This window comes from Lactuca serriola, chromosome 3 (assembly GCF_051521515.1).
Source record: "Lactuca serriola cultivar US96UC23 chromosome 3, Lser_US96UC23_V15, whole genome shotgun sequence".
NCBI lineage: Eukaryota > Viridiplantae > Streptophyta > Magnoliopsida > Asterales > Asteraceae > Lactuca > Lactuca serriola.
In genome coordinates, this window is record NC_136410.1 from 9,494,331 (window position 1) to 9,512,192 (window position 17,862).

The window sequence follows — 17,862 nt, forward strand, 5'->3', positions numbered from 1 at the left end:
GAATGAGAAGGTGGCTATTGATGCTTTGGATGTCCATTTTATTTCTACTAATGATCAAAGCCTGTTACTCACCATATGCTAGAGCGTCTCAAGTACAATCTCAACCTTGTACAGGTTAAGATTGAGGGGGAATGTAAACAGAAGCCGAAGATAGATGATAAGTGATTAGATAGTCAGTTGTGATCTGGTGTATAGATAGATATTGATGATATTCAAATATGATGTAATCCTATCTTTGTATTTTATCTATATATATATATATATATATATATATATATATATATATATATATATATATATATATATATGGCAGTATGAACTAAGGGTCTTTCAAGGCAAATATCTAATTTCTTCTATACATGGTGAAGGCTTTACAAAAAAAACATAAAATGATGATGAATTGACATATATATGTTTCATTTCTATATTTGATATTACATTTGGATGCATTTGCTTCAAGACTATGTCGGACAAGTAATCAGAAAGCTTGGAAATGAATATTAAAAATTTGATATCAAAATAAATATTTGTTGATACCAAATACCGCTTTGGGAAACATGATGATGAATTGATATGCATACCTCGAGAATTCAAGTGTATATTTTGAGACCATTCTAATTTTGTGAGACCGTGAGACCAAATCTAAAAATAATTTTAAAATGCAAAATAAATGGAAAAATCCAAAAAAAAAATTTTAAATATTATTTTCGGAACTTGAATTAACTAAAAAATAAAAAAAAATCTCGTTTTTTTTTTTTTAAAATACATGAAATATTCTAATAGAATATTACACTGTACATATTCTAAAAAATAATTTTAAAATGCAAAATAAAGGGAAAAATCTAAAAATTCTTTTTTTAAATATTATTTTCGGAACTTGAATTAACTAAAAAAAATAAAAAAAAATAAAAAAAAGATCTCGTTTTTTTGAAAAACATGTGAAATATTCTAATAGAATATTACACTGTACATATTCTAAAAAATAATTTTAAAATGCAAAATAAATGGAAAAATCCAAAAATTCTTTTTTTAAATATTATTTTCGGAACTTGATTTAACTAAAAAAATTTAAAATAAAATAAAAAAATGCGTCTCACAGTCTCACAAAATTAGACCGTTTTACATGAAACTAACCAGGGCCGGTTCAGACGGTGGGCAACCTGGGCGACCGTCCAGGGCCCACGACTCCTGGGGGCCCAAAATTTATGGGCTATATATATATATATATATATATATATATATATATATATATATATATATGATTTTTAGAGTCTAACGCCTCGTTCCCGAGTTTAACAAAAGAAAAGAAAAGAAGAGAAAGGAAAGGAAAAAAAAAAATTCTTTCGTGTTCCCGAGTTGGAAAGAAGTGGAAGGAAAATGAATCATTTTGTTCTTTCTTTCCAAATCCTCCCAAATTGGAAGGAAAGTTAGGAGGGAAAGTGATCCTCCAATTTCCCTCCACTTCCTTCCACTTCTCTCCTTTAATGAAACTCGGGAACATCAATCTTTTTTTATTTTCCTTTCATTTCCACTCATTTCCTTTCTTTTCTCCGGTAAGTTGAACTCGGGAACGGGGTGTAAAGTTGGTTCAAACTTAAACTAGCTCAAAAGATAAGCAATTTGGTTTGCTTGTTATTGTTAATTGAATGTGTTTATAGTCAATAATAAACGATATTTTTTTTTTGAATATTTATTATATTTATCTTTAAGTGGCCCTTTTTTTTTTCTTTTTGCCCCGGACCCCATGTATTTGGACCGGCCCTGAAACTAACCATATATATATATATATATATATATATATATATATATATATATATATATATATATATATATATATATATATATTTGGTCGAAATAGTAAGAAAGGTAGCAATTTGGTCCACCATAACCAATTGCATAAGGACTGATAAATGATAATAATGGAAATTTCATCATTTTGCGTATAGGATCAAAACCACAATAAATCCCATGCCTAGGGACTGATTTGTAACAAATATAAAAGTTCGACTGAACCTGCATTTACTTGTAAACTACAGGACCAGTTATGTAATTTAGTATATTTTTTTAAACTAAAACGTTGATTTTTCCGTCGTCCAAAAATATTGACCGGTTGGACTGGCATCCGAGATCAAAGCCAGTCTGACAGGCCCTCTAGCTCCTTCTTCAACGGTGGAGGTTCCTTTAAAACAGCTCATGTCCGTCGAAACAAAACCAGGGCTTACCGAATTCGCAGAAATCGATGGAAAATCCCTAGCCAAAATCCTCGTGTACGCATTCAGAGCTGCTTTTGACACGATATACCCAGAAACATTACTTGACCACCCTTTCTTTTCCAACAATTCATCATCTTTGGCATCCTTTAAATACTCACTCACAACCTCATCCACCATCTCCTCCTTCAGACCATCAAAATCACTCAAAATCTTCCTTGTACTTTCGCCATGAACGTTCTGTAAGAAACATAACCATCAAAAAGTGTAAACGTCAAATTCGCTAGTAACCCGTGTACAAATTACTGATGAGGAAAGATTAGCTTACTTGTAGTTGACCTAATTTGGATGAGACGTTGACTATTCGTGGAGAGGTAGATTTAAGAAGAATCGGTAGCAAGGCCTGTGTGACATGTTTAGCTCCATAATAATTGGTTTCCAAGCACTTTTGGGCACCTTCAAATGTTTGTGCTGCAAATTTCTTGGACTGATTAGTCTTTTCATCAATTACCTCCTTCTTTGAAAGGTTTAAACTCCAAATGGACTCCTCGTCAAAGATTGTACCAGAGACTCCAGCATTGTTCACCTGTTGCAGTAATCTATAAGTTGTAAAACAAAATTTATGCGGGATTTGATTGAATAATGAGACTATTAATGAAAATTTATAGATCGATCCCTTAAATTAAGGGGTAACTCTAAACCTGTCTACGATCAAGAGAGAAAATGAAAGTGAGAACTAAACCAACAAATTTGTAGATATATTCATAAAATTAAAGGGTAATTGTGCAGCATAAGTTGTTGTATGAAACCGCCAAAAGGGTAATTTAGAATCTACGATCTGGAACTAATCAGAGAACAAACAACGGGGCTTCACAATCGTTACCAATATATCGAGTTTTCCAAACCGAGCATCAATGAAATTAGCCAAGGAAGCAATACTGGCCGGATCTGTGACATCGAGCTGATGAAAGACGACGTCCAGTAAACCGGAGGAGTGCAATTTTGCGACGGCGTCGACGCCCCTCTTCTCGTCTCTTGCAGTCAACACCACCACAACTTCGTTAGCCAATTGCCGGCATATTTCTAACCCAATGCCTTTGTTTCCACCGGTAACAACAGCAATCCTAAAAATAGTTAGACGATGATTAAGAGATTAAAGAAATTTAAAAGCAAAATGATCAGATTTGAAGTTTCTTAGGGTCGTAACTAGAGAAATATAAATACCTTTTTGACGCCATTTTCTTAAATTCAATCCGTAGGTTAAACTGTTGAATGTTTATTTGGGAGGTTATTACGACTATGAGTAAATTTCAATTAACTACAAATTAGTCCTTGAAATTTACAAATACATAGACATCCCAGAGTTTTCAAAAAAATCTTTCATTCCACAAGCATATATTAAAGAACCAAGTCTCTCTCTCTCTCTCTCTCTCTCTCTCTCTCTCTCTCTCTCTCTCTCTCTCTCTCTCTCTCTCTCTCTCTCTCTCTCTCTCTCTCTATATATATATATATATATATATATATATATATATATATATATATATATATATATAACTCCCCTTATCAAGAGTACATTGTTCATATTGGTTAAGTTTTTATTTATTTATTAAGAACTGAGGCCGACCTCATGTCCACCGATAATAGAATCCAATATGAATGAGATTTGTGTCACCGACTCAACAGCCACCGTTCCAAATATCTCCCTCTTCTTCTGTATCCCTTTACGTTTACTGCTCACCTTCCCCACTTTAGTTTAATCCTCCACTGGGGTTAACCATCGCCTGTATCATCCATTAACTCCATAGATATCCTTGATTGTCTCTCTCCTTCTACCACTTCCACCATTTTAAATCCGATTATCTTACTCTTCTCGATGCTTCCCACCGCTCCAACCTCAGGAGCCCTAGATGCATGTTGATGTTTCGATTCTAAATTGATGATGCATGTCAACGATTGATGTGGTTGTCAAGTTTATAACCCACGTCGGTAGTGTTTAGAGGTTTCCAGCTACAACTCGTTGTTGATTTTGATGTGATTTATTTCACAAGGTATGTTGTTTAATTTCTTTTTTATCTATTTCTATTTTGGTTGCCTTCTGCCACTTCTGGTTCCGGTATCTTTACTCCTTCACAGCAACCACCGGTATTCAAAAGGAGTAAGTGGCGTTTTTTTTTGTTCAGATTGTTTTTCCTTCTCCTTCTCGTAATAAGTTATTCACTTTCTTGCAGGTTGAATACAGGCAATCAGTTTTAGGGTGATGTGTTGTGTTTTATGGTCCAAACCTAAAATCGACGTTGTATTCTGCTTTCTCCTGCTCTTTTTTTAGGTTTGTTGTTTTTTTCATTCTTCTAATTTCCGTCTTTTGACCGTGTGTTCACTGCTGATAACTCTATTGACCACTACATGTTTTGTTGTAGGAGATTTGTCGATGAATAAACTTCAAGGTACTATTCCTTTTTTATTTGATTTTCAGTGCGTCATTGACTCCATTTTTACGTTTGCCCAGTTCGTGTATCCTTTTGAAGAACAGAGAAACCCGTCACATTTCTATTCGGTATAAGTTCTCATTTCTCTAGCTATTGCCACTTTTATTTGATTGAATGTTTTTTATTGTCTTCTATTTAGGTATGAGCATGGGTGTTGCGTATATGGCTACCTGTTTTTTTTCTTTTGATGTATACTCAGTTTTTCATACATTGGATTACACATGCAAGAACTGTAACGCCCCGATTCTCAAGTATTGTCTAAATAAGATTTATTGGGTTAAGCTCTACTTGACGAGTTGGTTGCCCTACTCGTCGAGTAGCAGTGGGGTGGGATCACGTGTTAAGTGACCTACTCGACAAGTCCATATTGGGACTCGACGAGTAGGAGCTGGCAGATGAAACCCTAAATCCCGGGGTTTACACCCCTATTTAAAGGAGCCTCAGCCTCCTTTGGCCTCTTTACAGTCTTTGAGAGCTCCTTAAAACCCTAATTCGTGTGGTATTCCATTTTGGTGTGTCTTAAGCTTGGAAAGAAGGTTGACTATAAGAGAAAAGCAAGAAGTGTAAGAAATTGAAGCAAGGAAAGGTGTGGGAAGCAGAATTTACCTCAGTTATCATCCATTAGAGGTATCAAGTTGCCATCCTTACTTCCTTTTTCCTTTTGTTGAGTTTTTAGGGTTTTTTATGGATTTTGAGGTTGATAAGGTGGGCTATGGGCTAGATCTGAAGTTGTAACTTCAGATCTGGACCCTCCTTAAGTTTTAGAATCATAAAGTTGTTGTTTTGGTCGTGAATGAGGCCCTCCTTGGGCATGAGACCCCATTAAGAGCTTAGATTTGGCATTTAGAACCTTTGTAGCTATGCATGCACGTAAAGTTTGCAACTTTACGTGAAAAGCATGCCCTAGAAGCTTGGATCTGTGATTGGGAGCCGTTGCGTGGCTCAAAATAGGTTTGTATGGAAAAAGGACTGAATGGACTCGGCGAGTCGCAAGGTTGACTCGACGAGTCACATGAAGATGGCCATGAACTCGACGAGTTGTTGGAACAACTCGGCGAGTCTGATGATGATTGCCATAGACTCGACGAGTTGAAGAACAACTCGGAGAGTCGGATGAGTTTTCTCCAGGATATATATGCGTGTGTATCTGTCGAGTTGTAAGGAGGAAACTCGACGGGTGGCCTTAAAGTTGGATCGAGAATCGAAGGAACTCGAAGAGTCACCCCGATCACTCGGTGAGTTGGAATGTGCTTCAAGGAACTCGGCGAGTAGCAGAGGGTACTCGATGAGTCGAGGTCAACATGGACTGTTGACCTTGACTGAGGACTTTGACTTTGATCAGGGCTTGACTAGTGGGTTATGAAGTACCTTATAAGGTTAAGGACTTACGAGTATATTGTACCATGATAATAGGTGGTGGAGCCTGTGTCAAGTGATCCGAGAGTTGGAGTTTATCTTCCGAGTCGACATCTGTGAGGTGAGTTATCCTCACTATATCGATAGGGTCTACGGCACCAAGGCCGGCCCTTTAGTTGTTATTGTTATGGTATGCTACATGTGGTTATGATCTGTTAGATCGGAATCAAGGTAGACAGTATGTTATGCTCTTGTGATCCGTAGGGATTGGTATGTTAGTGACCTGCTAGGTCGGTAATCTAGTTACAGGAGAGTTCTATGATTGATGATCAGTGAGATAGATATGTTTGATGTTTGTATATGCAATTATATGATAGTTATGCAAAAGAAAAGAACGATCATACAATAGATAATCTTAGACAACTACATGAATCGCGAGACTCTCCTAGCATTCTTGGAAGCAAAATTGTTCACCAACTCTTCATAATCATTAGTCTCCAATATAACATTCTTAATAGCTATTATCGCCAATCCATTAAGTCTTTCTTGTGACATTGTGGACCTTAGGTAGGACTTCAACAACTTTAGCTTTGAAAAACTTCTTTCTGCAGACGTGACCGTTACGGGAATAGTCAACAAGATTTTGTAGGCAATAATTGCATTAGGAAAACAATCGACTTTTTTCATATACTTTAAAACATCAATATGGCTCGTAATTTCACTCGGTAAGAACATGTCAAGCAGCTTTAACTCCATATAAAGTTCATGAGAATCGATATCTGATTGTTCACCAGACTTAAGTGCAGCTTCGAGACGGCGACAACATGACTTGAGATTTTTGTCATCAAATTCCTTCATTTTTTTGGAAACAAAAAACCAAAAATATTTTCATACTCTTTGTATTGTTGAAATCTTGTTTTAAGAGAAGCACTCACTTGATCAACAATATATAAAAAGTATTTAACTTTAAAATTCTCCTCGGCTGAAAATACAACATCTTGATCACTTGAATTCTCATCAAATTGTTTTTTTCTACTAACCGGCTGCTTTTGAGAGAATACCGGATCAATATTCATTTCAACGGAAAGTTCCTTCGCATCATCAATCGCCTTGGAGAACCCTGTTTCTCTAAACTCCTTGAAGTACTCAATTAGCATATTCACTTCGTTAATAGCAACATCGAGAAGCATATCTTTTGATTGTAATTTTTTTGCTAACTAGGTTCACCATGTACAATATTTGATACCAAATGACTATGGATACCAAAAAATCAAATCCACCAAGGTCATTATTTGCTAGCGATTTAGCTTCACTTTGGATTTTAGCATCGTTGTCTTTTTCCGCAACTTCAAGTAAAGCTTCTCTTAAATCCGGAAGTTGTTGTCTAATAGCCTTCACACTATCAACACGACTTTCCCACCGAGTGGCAGACAATGAATTTGGAGTCAAACCTTTGATATTCTCTTTCAGAATTTGCCACCTCTTAGTAGAATTGGAAAATATTGTATATACTCGTTGTATGACTCCAAAAAATCTCTAGCTTTACTACAACTGTTAGCCATGTCACACAGTGCAAGATTAAGACTATGACAACCACATGGAGTATAAAATGCTCTAGAATTTATGTCCAAAAATCTCTTTTGAACTCCTTGATGTTTTCCTCTCATGTTTGATCCATTGTCATACCCTTGCCCCCGCATATCATCAATATCAAGACCAAGAGATTTTAATTCATCGTGTGTAATATCAAAGAGCCCTTTACCAATTTTATCATTAACATTCAAAAAACCTAAAAATGATTCTTCAACAGTAACATCATTGGAGGAGAAATTTACATACCTCACTATCAAAGACATTTGTTCTTGGTGACTTGTATCAGGGGTACAATCAAGTATGATGGAGTAATATTTTGCTTCCTTTACTTTTTTAATGATTTCTCGTTTAATTTCATCAGCTAGTAAAAATATCACCTTATTTTGGATCTTGTGGCCAAGATAATGTACATGGATCTCATCATTTTTGATACGACGCACATGCTCTTTCATAACCAGGTCAAACTCTTCAAACATCTCAATCGCTCCAAGAAAGTTTCCATTACTCTTTTGATATAATTTTTCATTTGTTCCACGAAATGCTAAATTATATTTAGCCAAATATTTCACTAGTGCAATAATCCTCAATAGTACTTGTTTCCAATGCTCCCTTTCTTTCTTAAATTGATCATACACCACTTTATCAATTTTTTCATTAACTTTCAATCTTTCACGCATTTCAAACCAAGTAGCTAAATTTGTGAGATGATCTAAACCAACTTCATGCTCTTTAAGTCTTGTACTAAGATGTTGCCAATATGCATAACCTTCACTATCTAATTGACCTTTCGGGATCCCTTTTCTAAATATTTTACAGCAAAAACAAAAAACTTTATCAAGCTCTTTCGAGTATACTAGCCATTCTCTGTTACATGTCTGTTTATTTGGCAGAGTTCTAGTATACATAGCTGCAGAAAACCGTCTAGAAAATCTATCAGGTGGACCCTTATCAATAGTATTATCCCTTTTAGGACCTTTCTCTACCAAACGTTTCACCATGTCTGTGCTTAGTCCATCCTAATTTCTTGGATCGAATATATCAACATTATTACTATTAACATTAACATCATCATCATCATCATCAACATCATCATCATCATCATCACCATCATCTTCAATGTCATCACCATCGTCATTACCATCATCAACATCAACACGATCTCCATCGAAATTAACATTATCAACATTAACATCATTAATTTGATCTCCTTCGACATCAACACCCAAATTATCAGGAATATCATCATTATTTTGATTTTGAGAAGTAACTTTAGGTATTTTTTGGAAAAACTTATCTAGAGAACCTCTATTAGCCTTTGTTGATTCTTCAATTCTTTTTCTCTTTTTACGTTTTTGACTACCAGATAAATACTTAGGAGACATTATTTCTGAAAATAAAATAACAATAATCAACCAAATACTCGATAAAAATTAAAACTATGATAAAAGAACTCTAGAAATCTAATTGAATATATCAAAACGTTGAATGAGCAATACCAATAACAATGTATATAAACTAGAAAAAAAATACTAATGATTATAAAAAATACTAATAATGATGAATTATAAATATTACTATTAGAGAAAAAAAAAAGAAACAAACCTTTTCTTATTTCTTCCTTTGCTGCCAAATTGCCCAAACTCAACAAATAAATAAAAGAGGCCAAAGACTTATATATAGTAATTAAATGCGTGTTTGTGTTAGATACTAATTCTTTATGTGATATACTTAGTTTAAATGGACTTATATACTAATTTAATTAAAGATGTGTTTGACTTAGATAATTCCTTATGGGATAGACGTGTTTGTTACGCTTGAATTAAAAGGATGGGTTGAAGAATTATAATAAAAATAAAAACAAAATTGCTAGTGCCAAGTTTCAATCTTGGGTCTAACTCGTGAATATCAAGCCCATGTCAACCACCAGCTTTTTGTTTACTTTAATTTCGACATCTCATATATATATATATATATATATATATATATATATATATATATATATATATATACTAATTTATAAAAGAAATCCTATTATTTCTATAAATATATTCAATATAATAATAATTATTTTTTAAAACATTCAAGTCTTTAAGCTTAAATACAACCAGTTATAAATAAAATAATATTAAAATTTTAAACAAGTCCCTTTCTAACTTCTTTTGTTATTTATTTGATCTAGTCACGTTGATTTGGGATATCAGCAAATATTTGTGGATTACAACCCGCCTTCCTCTCATATCTCGCCCCATCTACTGATTCATTGTAGAAATTAGATTGAATCATCTGTTTTCTTCCGGTTACACCCTATCTGTTTGTCACCAGCAGCATCATCTCCTCCTTCTCTCCACCCATCAGCGACATTCACTTTTGCTCGATATTGGCTCTGTTTTTGTGAAGTCACTGTTGTCTTCACCTCTGCATAGTCGCACCATCTACCAGCGCCCTTATAGGGTTCGCTATCCCTTCTCTCTATTTCTCTGTGATAGAAGATGAAGAGGATGGGCACAATGCTACTCCATCTTTCGCCTTAAACCACCCAAAATCGGTGTCTACCCATGCTTTTCCACCATGAACCACCACTATAGTCGCTCTTCCTTCTGCCTTCAACCACCCACATATGCTCCCTACTCTGCCTCTATAGTGACCATCATCCAGGTTTGTATTCTTCATCTTTTAGTTTAATTCTCCATAGTATTTATGAATAATGAGATATTTTGGTGAAATTGTTGTAGGGTTTTGAATATGTGAGGCATTGATGATTTTATGTTGGAAAAAGAAAGCAGGTGTGAGATCGTTGAAGAGTATCTCACAAATAGGTTATGTTCTCTGTCTTTATACATCTCTCTCTCTCATTCTCCCATTCTGCACCAACCTTAAATTTAAATGAAACTTGAAGATGTAAAGTTAGTTTTTCTATAAAATGATTTTGATTTCTTTTCTACAAATGGTTCATATTTTTTTTTGTTTCAATGGCAGCTTAGATCTAAGATCGATTGAAGATGAAGCGTTTCTCCAAAACAGGTTACTATGTTTTTCTTAATGGAGGATCTTCTCATTTCATTTGTATTTTCTTATTTGATTATTTTAAGCTCATTCTTCTTAATTATCTGCCATTTTTGGGTTACATTTTGATTCCATTTGCAGGTTTTTGCATTGAATTCATCTTGATCGAATTATCCTACCCTGTTTGCTTTGAAAGAGGCGCTAGTTAAACTGAATTTGTTGTCTGGTAAGTTCTAAGCCAAATCCATAAGAGAGTTTTATGCAAAAACCATACTTTTAGTGTTGTTTTTTAAGGAACTTTGTCCAAGTATGTTTGGAAAGGTTTCAATGTCATGTATGACCCTCCTAAAGAGAGTATATTGGGTTGGGTAATGGCTCAAAATGGGTGGGTCAATTGGGTTGGATAATAGGTCAAAATGGGTGAAACTATAATTTGTCCATTTTCTGATTTTTATGACCAGTTGATTTGTTACAAAAACTATCTTATCAAAATAATTGTTTAAAGTAAGTAATACTAGAATTTAAGCATTTAAATACACTTTTGGTAACTCTTAACCCATTTAATCTTTCCTTTTGAAGCTAATATTTTTATAATTTATGTTAAAAGTACAAGAAATGTCATTAGGGAACTCTTTTAATTGATATAATCGTTGTTGGATAACGTGGAAGTAGTTTTCCCCCATATGGGTAGAAGTGTCATTAGGGAACTCTTTTAATTGATATAATGTATCTCCACATAATAGTGGGTGACATCATGGCATCAACAGGTTTGTTACTGGCATGGAGGTATGGTTACTTATACTTCAGTTCACAGTTAGTTAATATGTGATGTCTCTTTGTGTTCCTTTTACCCATTCCTGATGTGATTACCATGCGTTTTCATAGGCCTCGATAGTATTGTTCATTCATCGATAGTCTGATTTTAAAGATTTTTGAGGATCCCTGTCAACATTTAGGTGTGGGTCGGTTGAAAATTGACTTTTGGGTAATTTTTGCTCTAGGTACTATAAAAGCACCTCTCCGTGGAATGGAAGACTAGAGGTAATACAATAATGTATGGTACATGAAGCATATTTATGATCTCCATAATAACCGTACAGATTGCATAGGAGATCGAGAATGTCCATAATATTGTAGGGTTCAAGAATGTGTTCCTTTTACAGGTTTGAGCTCAAATTATTTGTGTTTTTAGTAATTTTTCGAAAAAATGTTATTGAAGAATTTATCAGTTTAGTATAGGCTGACTTAATGCAACTTTGGTTCTCTTTGTGGTATTTTGTATATAATCAGATGATGAAGTTGCAAACGGATAGTACATGTTGCGGTTTAGGAACCGGCCGAAAGAATTAGGAGATTCAGTTGCATTTATAGTGTCAAACATCTCTCGATTTGTTAGTTTATTCCTTTTTATGATTGAGATTTTTTATATAAATATGCTTGATTTTAGTTTTATTTACGGTAACTTTAGATTTAGTTGGCGTTAGTTGGTTAAAGTGTATTTGAATTTAGAGTAAATTACACGGATGGTCCCTATGGTTAGGGGTTACTTGCACGTTTGGTCCCTAGAAAGATTTTTTAACTCGGACGGTCCCTAATACACATTTTTGTTACGCGTTTAGTCCCTATCAAGCATAAAAAGACTATTTTGCCCTTTACTTATTTCTTTTGTAATTTAATTCATTTTTATACAATTATTTACATTATTATTAACTTACAATGGGCCCACCCCCACCCTTTACTGATTTCCTTCGTCTCCCCAACAACGATGAAGAGTACCTAACTTCGGCCACCATCTACCCATCTTCGGTCATCATATTCCTTCATCTCAACCCACCCTTCTGAAATCTTCAAGCTCCCAACAAGATGTGTTGTTTCTTTAACTTTGATATTTAATAGCAAACCAAATCAAAACTTAACGAAATCAAAATGAAATCAAATCTGAACCTGAAACAAACCTACTAAAATCAAATGTAGCTAAGCGGAGCAGAGAATGTGGTCTACAGATCGATGTTAGGGTTCTTCAGTTCAACAAAATTATTGTATATTTGTTGAAGATTTTTGAAGAATGACTAGAACATACAAAGAATGAAAGGATTTCAACCGGAATTTGTAAAACCCGGACATCGTAAATGGAGATATCTAAGACGATGGGTTTCAACCAGAACCTACAAACTTAAAGGATTTTAATCAGAACCTGCAACAACCTCAACACTTGATCATATTGACGATGGAGGGCAGCAACGATTGCTTGATGATGCAGACCAACGACAGTTTGAAGTATTAATTGCATATGAGGATAAACATAAGAACAGGGACAACAGAGACGAAGGTGCAGGCGACAGCTTGGCGAGATCCCCATCGCGAGTCACATTGTTGCAGCAATAGTTAGGGCATAAAAGGGTACTTTTAGGGTTGGGTAGGTTCCATCAATAATGAAGCAGGTGGGGAGTGGAGAGGGGGACGAAAGAGATGCAACTCGACTATGGAGATGGAGGGAAGATTTTTTAATCGGTAGTGAAGAGGGGGGAGGAGTAGGTAAGCGTTGAAGATGGAGAAGCAGTCGACCATATTATAACAATCAAGAAAAATAGGCGTAAGTAATTAGGTGGGTGGGACCCACATGGCTTATTTATTAAATGTTTTTTCTCATTAAAAAAAATTTGAAATATAATTGATAAGGGTAAAATTGTCTTTTTATGTTTAGTATGGACCAAATACGCAACAAAATAAGATTTAAGGGACTGGGCGGGTAACAAATTTAAGCTTTAGGGATGGTCCGAGTTAAAAAATCTTCCTAGGGACCAAACGTGCAAGTAACCCCTAACCATAGGGACCAACCGTGTAATTTACTCTTGAATTTATGATTTGTTGAAGAGAAAGATGAAGCAAATGAAGAAATGAAAAAGGTAAGGAAAGAAAAGTCAGTTACAGTGACGAAAATGATGTTAACTTTATAACCCATTAGAGTTGTTATGTGTATATGTTTTGTTTGTGTTTCTGTTGTATATGTTTTTGTATATTTCTGGTATGTGTTGTGTCTGATATGTATGTGTGTGTTGTGTGTTTGTTGTATGTGTATGTGATGTGTGTGTGTTATTTGTGTATGTGTTGGTGACATATGTTCCTATTTTTAGATAGAAATATATTTAAAAATTACCAAATTTCAGTTTAATAACATGGAGAAACTTTACTAAAACTATTCAAAAAACGTGGCCTATATACTTAATATCTTGAAGTTGAGTCGGTATCATTTCGCTATGGGTAAAGAGTGTGACATGAAGTTGAGTTGATATCATTTGGTTATGGGTAAAGAGTTTGCCCTACCATTCAGTTTCATATAAATATTATGCAACTTATTTTTCCAAATGAGAAATAAGAAATTTTAATGTATCATTCATTTTCTAACATTTTTTTTGGAATGAGCATGTGCACCTTTGGCGGAATTGGACTATGAGTAACATTAAACTTTTCTTCTTTGTTTGATTATTTAGTTATTATTACCATTGAATCGTAACTATATAAATAGTTAATGACAACTTTTGAAAATTCAAATACTTAGATAACTTTTTATATTATTTTCAATAATGGAATCAATGATAATTTATCAAACATAATATCTAATTAAAAAAATCAAACTTTCATAATTTCAAATATTATATCAAAATTTTCAGAATTTATATTTTCAAATACTTATTTTCTTAAGATATATTAATTTTTGAATAATTTAATTAATAATTTATGGTATTTGATTAATCATTATGTAAACCGATCAATCTTTTAATTTCAATCCATCATTAAGATATCGTCGAATGCTTTTTACAGCATTGATATTACCTAATTTGTTACTGTTGGTTTCCAATTTATTAGAAAAAACTTTTTGACATAACGAATCATTTAAAATCAATATTTTGTATCAAACCTATAACCACTTTATCATGGTGCTTGTATATTTAGTAAGTTGAAAATCTTATAAACGGAAGGCGTACGTTCCAATAGTTGTCATCACATCATAAAATTTTATATAGAGTTAATAATAGAAAAATTGAAAATACATTATTAAAAATAAAGAATTGAAAGTAAAATACTATCAAACAAATAAATGTATAAACATGTGCTTTAAAATTATAAATAGATAATTTTTTTTTCAGTGATGATTTTTACTATCTTAATAAATAATTATGTTTTAATTATAATTTATATATGGTTTCGGGACCAAAAAAACAACTCAAGATAGATTGTAAATAAAAAATGTGTTGAATATTACAAACCCACAACTCATCAAACCGGTCAAAGTTCCAAAACAAGTTAAGATTTAATGATTTTTGCGGTTTGATGCAATAGCCGCAAGTATACATAAAAACCGAAATAAGTTAATCACCGCTCATAAACTATTCGCTCCCGCCGCTTTGCGCGGGTAAACGACTAGTATATATATATATATATATATATATATATATATATATATATATATATATATATATATATATTATACCTTAATATACATATTTGGTCAAAGGCTGAAAATTAAGAGGTACAAACCCTTATTGCTTCATGTACAATGATTTTAAGCTTTGAAATCTAATCTGGTCAACATTGAGAATATAAGGATAAGTAAGAATTCAGTCAACATTAATGAAACAGCCAAAACTAAACATTCGAAATGCTCAGTCAAACAAAATGTAAATCTTATCCGTGAATTGATCAAAGTTAAACCAACATACGCTCAATTTCAGCCATTTAAATCGGTTTGATCCAGTTATATAGCATCTCATCTTCTTTAATCTTTGTAGCTTAATTACCAGCCGACATTAATACCCTTTACCTCACTAACCACATCGTCAATGCCCACCATTGCCATGTTGCCATGATGCTACCTTGCTACTGTCATTTGAATTCCCCCTTAATCGACCTAACCAACGTTTACAACTATCACTACTCGCCTCAAATGACATCACTCTACCATCAGCTGTTTTTTTGATTTCCAGGTTTGTGTGCTTTCCTTTATTCTGGTTTTCCTTTGATTTTATGTAATAACAAGATTTTGTTGTGGATAAATGAAATTCGTGGTTCCAGATATGTGGGTGCAGATATTATGTGTGAAAGGTATATGATAGGCTATTGATAACTATTTTTTGATGATCATGCATACTAGGTGTTTGATAATATCCTTAAGAAGGCCATTTTTCTCCTTCTACCTATTTTCATCTTCACCACTGCATATGGTGTGCTTCACACCATCCTTCCCCATTAGCATGTTCATCTACTTCATTGGCATTTATATCTTATTCAAGCTTCAAAGGGACGAGTAACAAACTGAAGTGCCAAGATCAATTGAAGTGTCCAAATCTGACATAAGGTAAACTTATATGATTTCTTTATTTTCTTCTATTAGAGACATCGAATGATGTATTCTAGACTCAATGATTATTTTCACATTGATTTTTGATGGGATCTGCTTCTTCATCTCTTTGGGATGCTCTATTTCCTATTCACTCCTCTTGGTTTTTTCCATTTTCGATCACTAAGATGAAATTTAATTTTTTTGAACATGATGATGGTAGATGTTGATGTACATAGATGTTGGAGGCTTCCCCTTGATTTTTTTATCCCTAATTATTTTGTTACATGGCCTCGATTTTGAAAAACTAAAAAATCTGATTCAAGAATTAGCTAATCTTGCCTCTTTTGTTTGATAATTTTTTTAGCAAAGGAGTTTGATTTATACTATCCCCTTAATTTTATTAGAGTATTTTATTTCCCATTACTAACACAATTGTTTGTTTTCTTATCCTTACTTTCAGATTAGTTTGAGTAAGACCAAGAAGAAATAAGTAAAAAAAATGAACTCTAATTTCAACTGAGTATACATATTAACTTTTTTTGTTTGTCAATTTTTGCTTTTTTGAACTCTAATTTTAGGTGAATCATTTGGAATTTTTTTAGGTAGTGTGTGGTGTTGTGCGAAAGCAGGATCTACCCATATGTGGCTGATTGTTGGGTCAAGAGTTGAGAATAAGCTCTGCCCATTAAAACAAGTATGTATATTTATCAGCTGATAAAAAATAACTGTGTGATTCTCCTTTGGTTCACTCTATTAGTCTCTTAGACGATATTGCTCATATCCCAGTTTCATCTGTTACGGTGAATTCAACATCTTCCTTTAAGGTGACCCAACTTAACAACCTTATAGAGCTCCCAAGAATTTACCAATAATTACATATCAAACCTTAGAGGAGTTGTATGCTTTTAATTTATTTTTCTGTTTTAGCTGTTTTTTCTATTGTTTGTATGTTTTCAAACATTTCTACTTTCTTCAGAGCAACTTAGAGCAGCAGGTTGAAAAACTTTTATGCATAAATTCTTTATGTCAAAGGAATTGGAGTAAAAAAAAGATGTGATAATGATTAACTTTTTAGTTGGAAAAATGTGAGGGGCGGATAATGGAGAACCAAAGTCACATGGTTTCTATTTATGAATTCAATGCAACTCATGTCTTTATTCTGTTAATTATTTTTTGATTATGAAGATAAAATGATAACTATGTTTGTTTTTTATTATTATTATTATTATTATTATTATTATTATTATTATTATTATTATTATTATTATTCTGTATTTTGTAGATTTTCTTGTAATGTTGATTATTAATGTTTTACAGATTTAAATTAATGTTTAATGTTAGTTTTTTATGACAATTTTTTGTTTATTTTTTTTTCTGACGAGTAATGTCAAGCAAACATTTGAAGTTTCTTTACGCTTGAGTTCATTGGGTTCGATATAAATTGTTTTAATACTATTTTAAAAATCCTAATAATAGAGATAGTTATCATATACTTTAATACTATTATTTTCCAAATAACGAAAAACACGAGATACATCTAGATTAAGTAAGTATTAATTCTTTAATAATTAAAAATATGGAATAACAAGTTTACCATGAAAATGGAGATTGGAGAACATAAACTCTGTTCATACATATGGTAGCAATGTGCTACTTGGAAAACCAAATTTAACAATAAAACTAAATAGCAACGAATGTTTATTTTAAAAACAATATGACATTAAAATTTTACAAACCATACGACTTAATATTCAAAATTAAAAACTAACACCATTTTTTAAAAAGATGATAAAATATTAAAATAATTAAAATGATCGATTTTTGACATAATTTATGTTTGTTTTGTTACAAAGTTTGACTTATATTTAATTAG

General features: G+C 33.1%; 1 protein-coding gene, 2 long non-coding RNA genes and 1 pseudogene across 3 annotated transcripts; 2 read left to right on the forward strand and 2 right to left on the reverse strand.

Annotated features, from left to right (window-relative positions):
* Positions 1 to 1,911: 1,911 nt before the first annotated feature.
* Positions 1,912 to 3,556, reverse strand: LOC145091423 (short-chain dehydrogenase/reductase 1-like). The gene is made up of 4 exons (XM_079029138.1): positions 3,435 to 3,556; positions 3,094 to 3,334; positions 2,539 to 2,796; positions 1,912 to 2,450 (listed from the first exon to the last, which is right to left on the reverse strand). The coding sequence occupies exons 1-4, from the start codon at positions 3,446 to 3,448 to the stop codon at positions 2,070 to 2,072; spliced, it is 894 nt and encodes a 297-aa protein (XP_078885264.1). The 5' UTR covers positions 3,449 to 3,556; the 3' UTR covers positions 1,912 to 2,069.
* Positions 3,557 to 6,475: 2,919 nt separating this feature from the next.
* On the reverse strand, positions 6,476 to 9,027 carry LOC145095014 (uncharacterized; annotated as a pseudogene).
* An 811-nt stretch (positions 9,028 to 9,838) lies between these two features.
* Positions 9,839 to 12,100, forward strand: LOC145091424 (uncharacterized). Its single transcript, XR_013702149.1, has 5 exons — positions 9,839 to 10,300; positions 10,378 to 10,666; positions 10,790 to 10,874; positions 11,650 to 11,811; positions 11,939 to 12,100. It is a non-coding gene; the product is annotated as an uncharacterized LOC145091424 (long non-coding RNA).
* A 3,254-nt stretch (positions 12,101 to 15,354) lies between these two features.
* On the forward strand, positions 15,355 to 17,225 carry LOC145094264 (uncharacterized). Its single transcript, XR_013703248.1, has 3 exons — positions 15,355 to 15,633; positions 15,801 to 16,004; positions 16,592 to 17,225. It is a non-coding gene; the product is annotated as an uncharacterized LOC145094264 (long non-coding RNA).
* Positions 17,226 to 17,862: the final 637 nt, after the last annotated feature.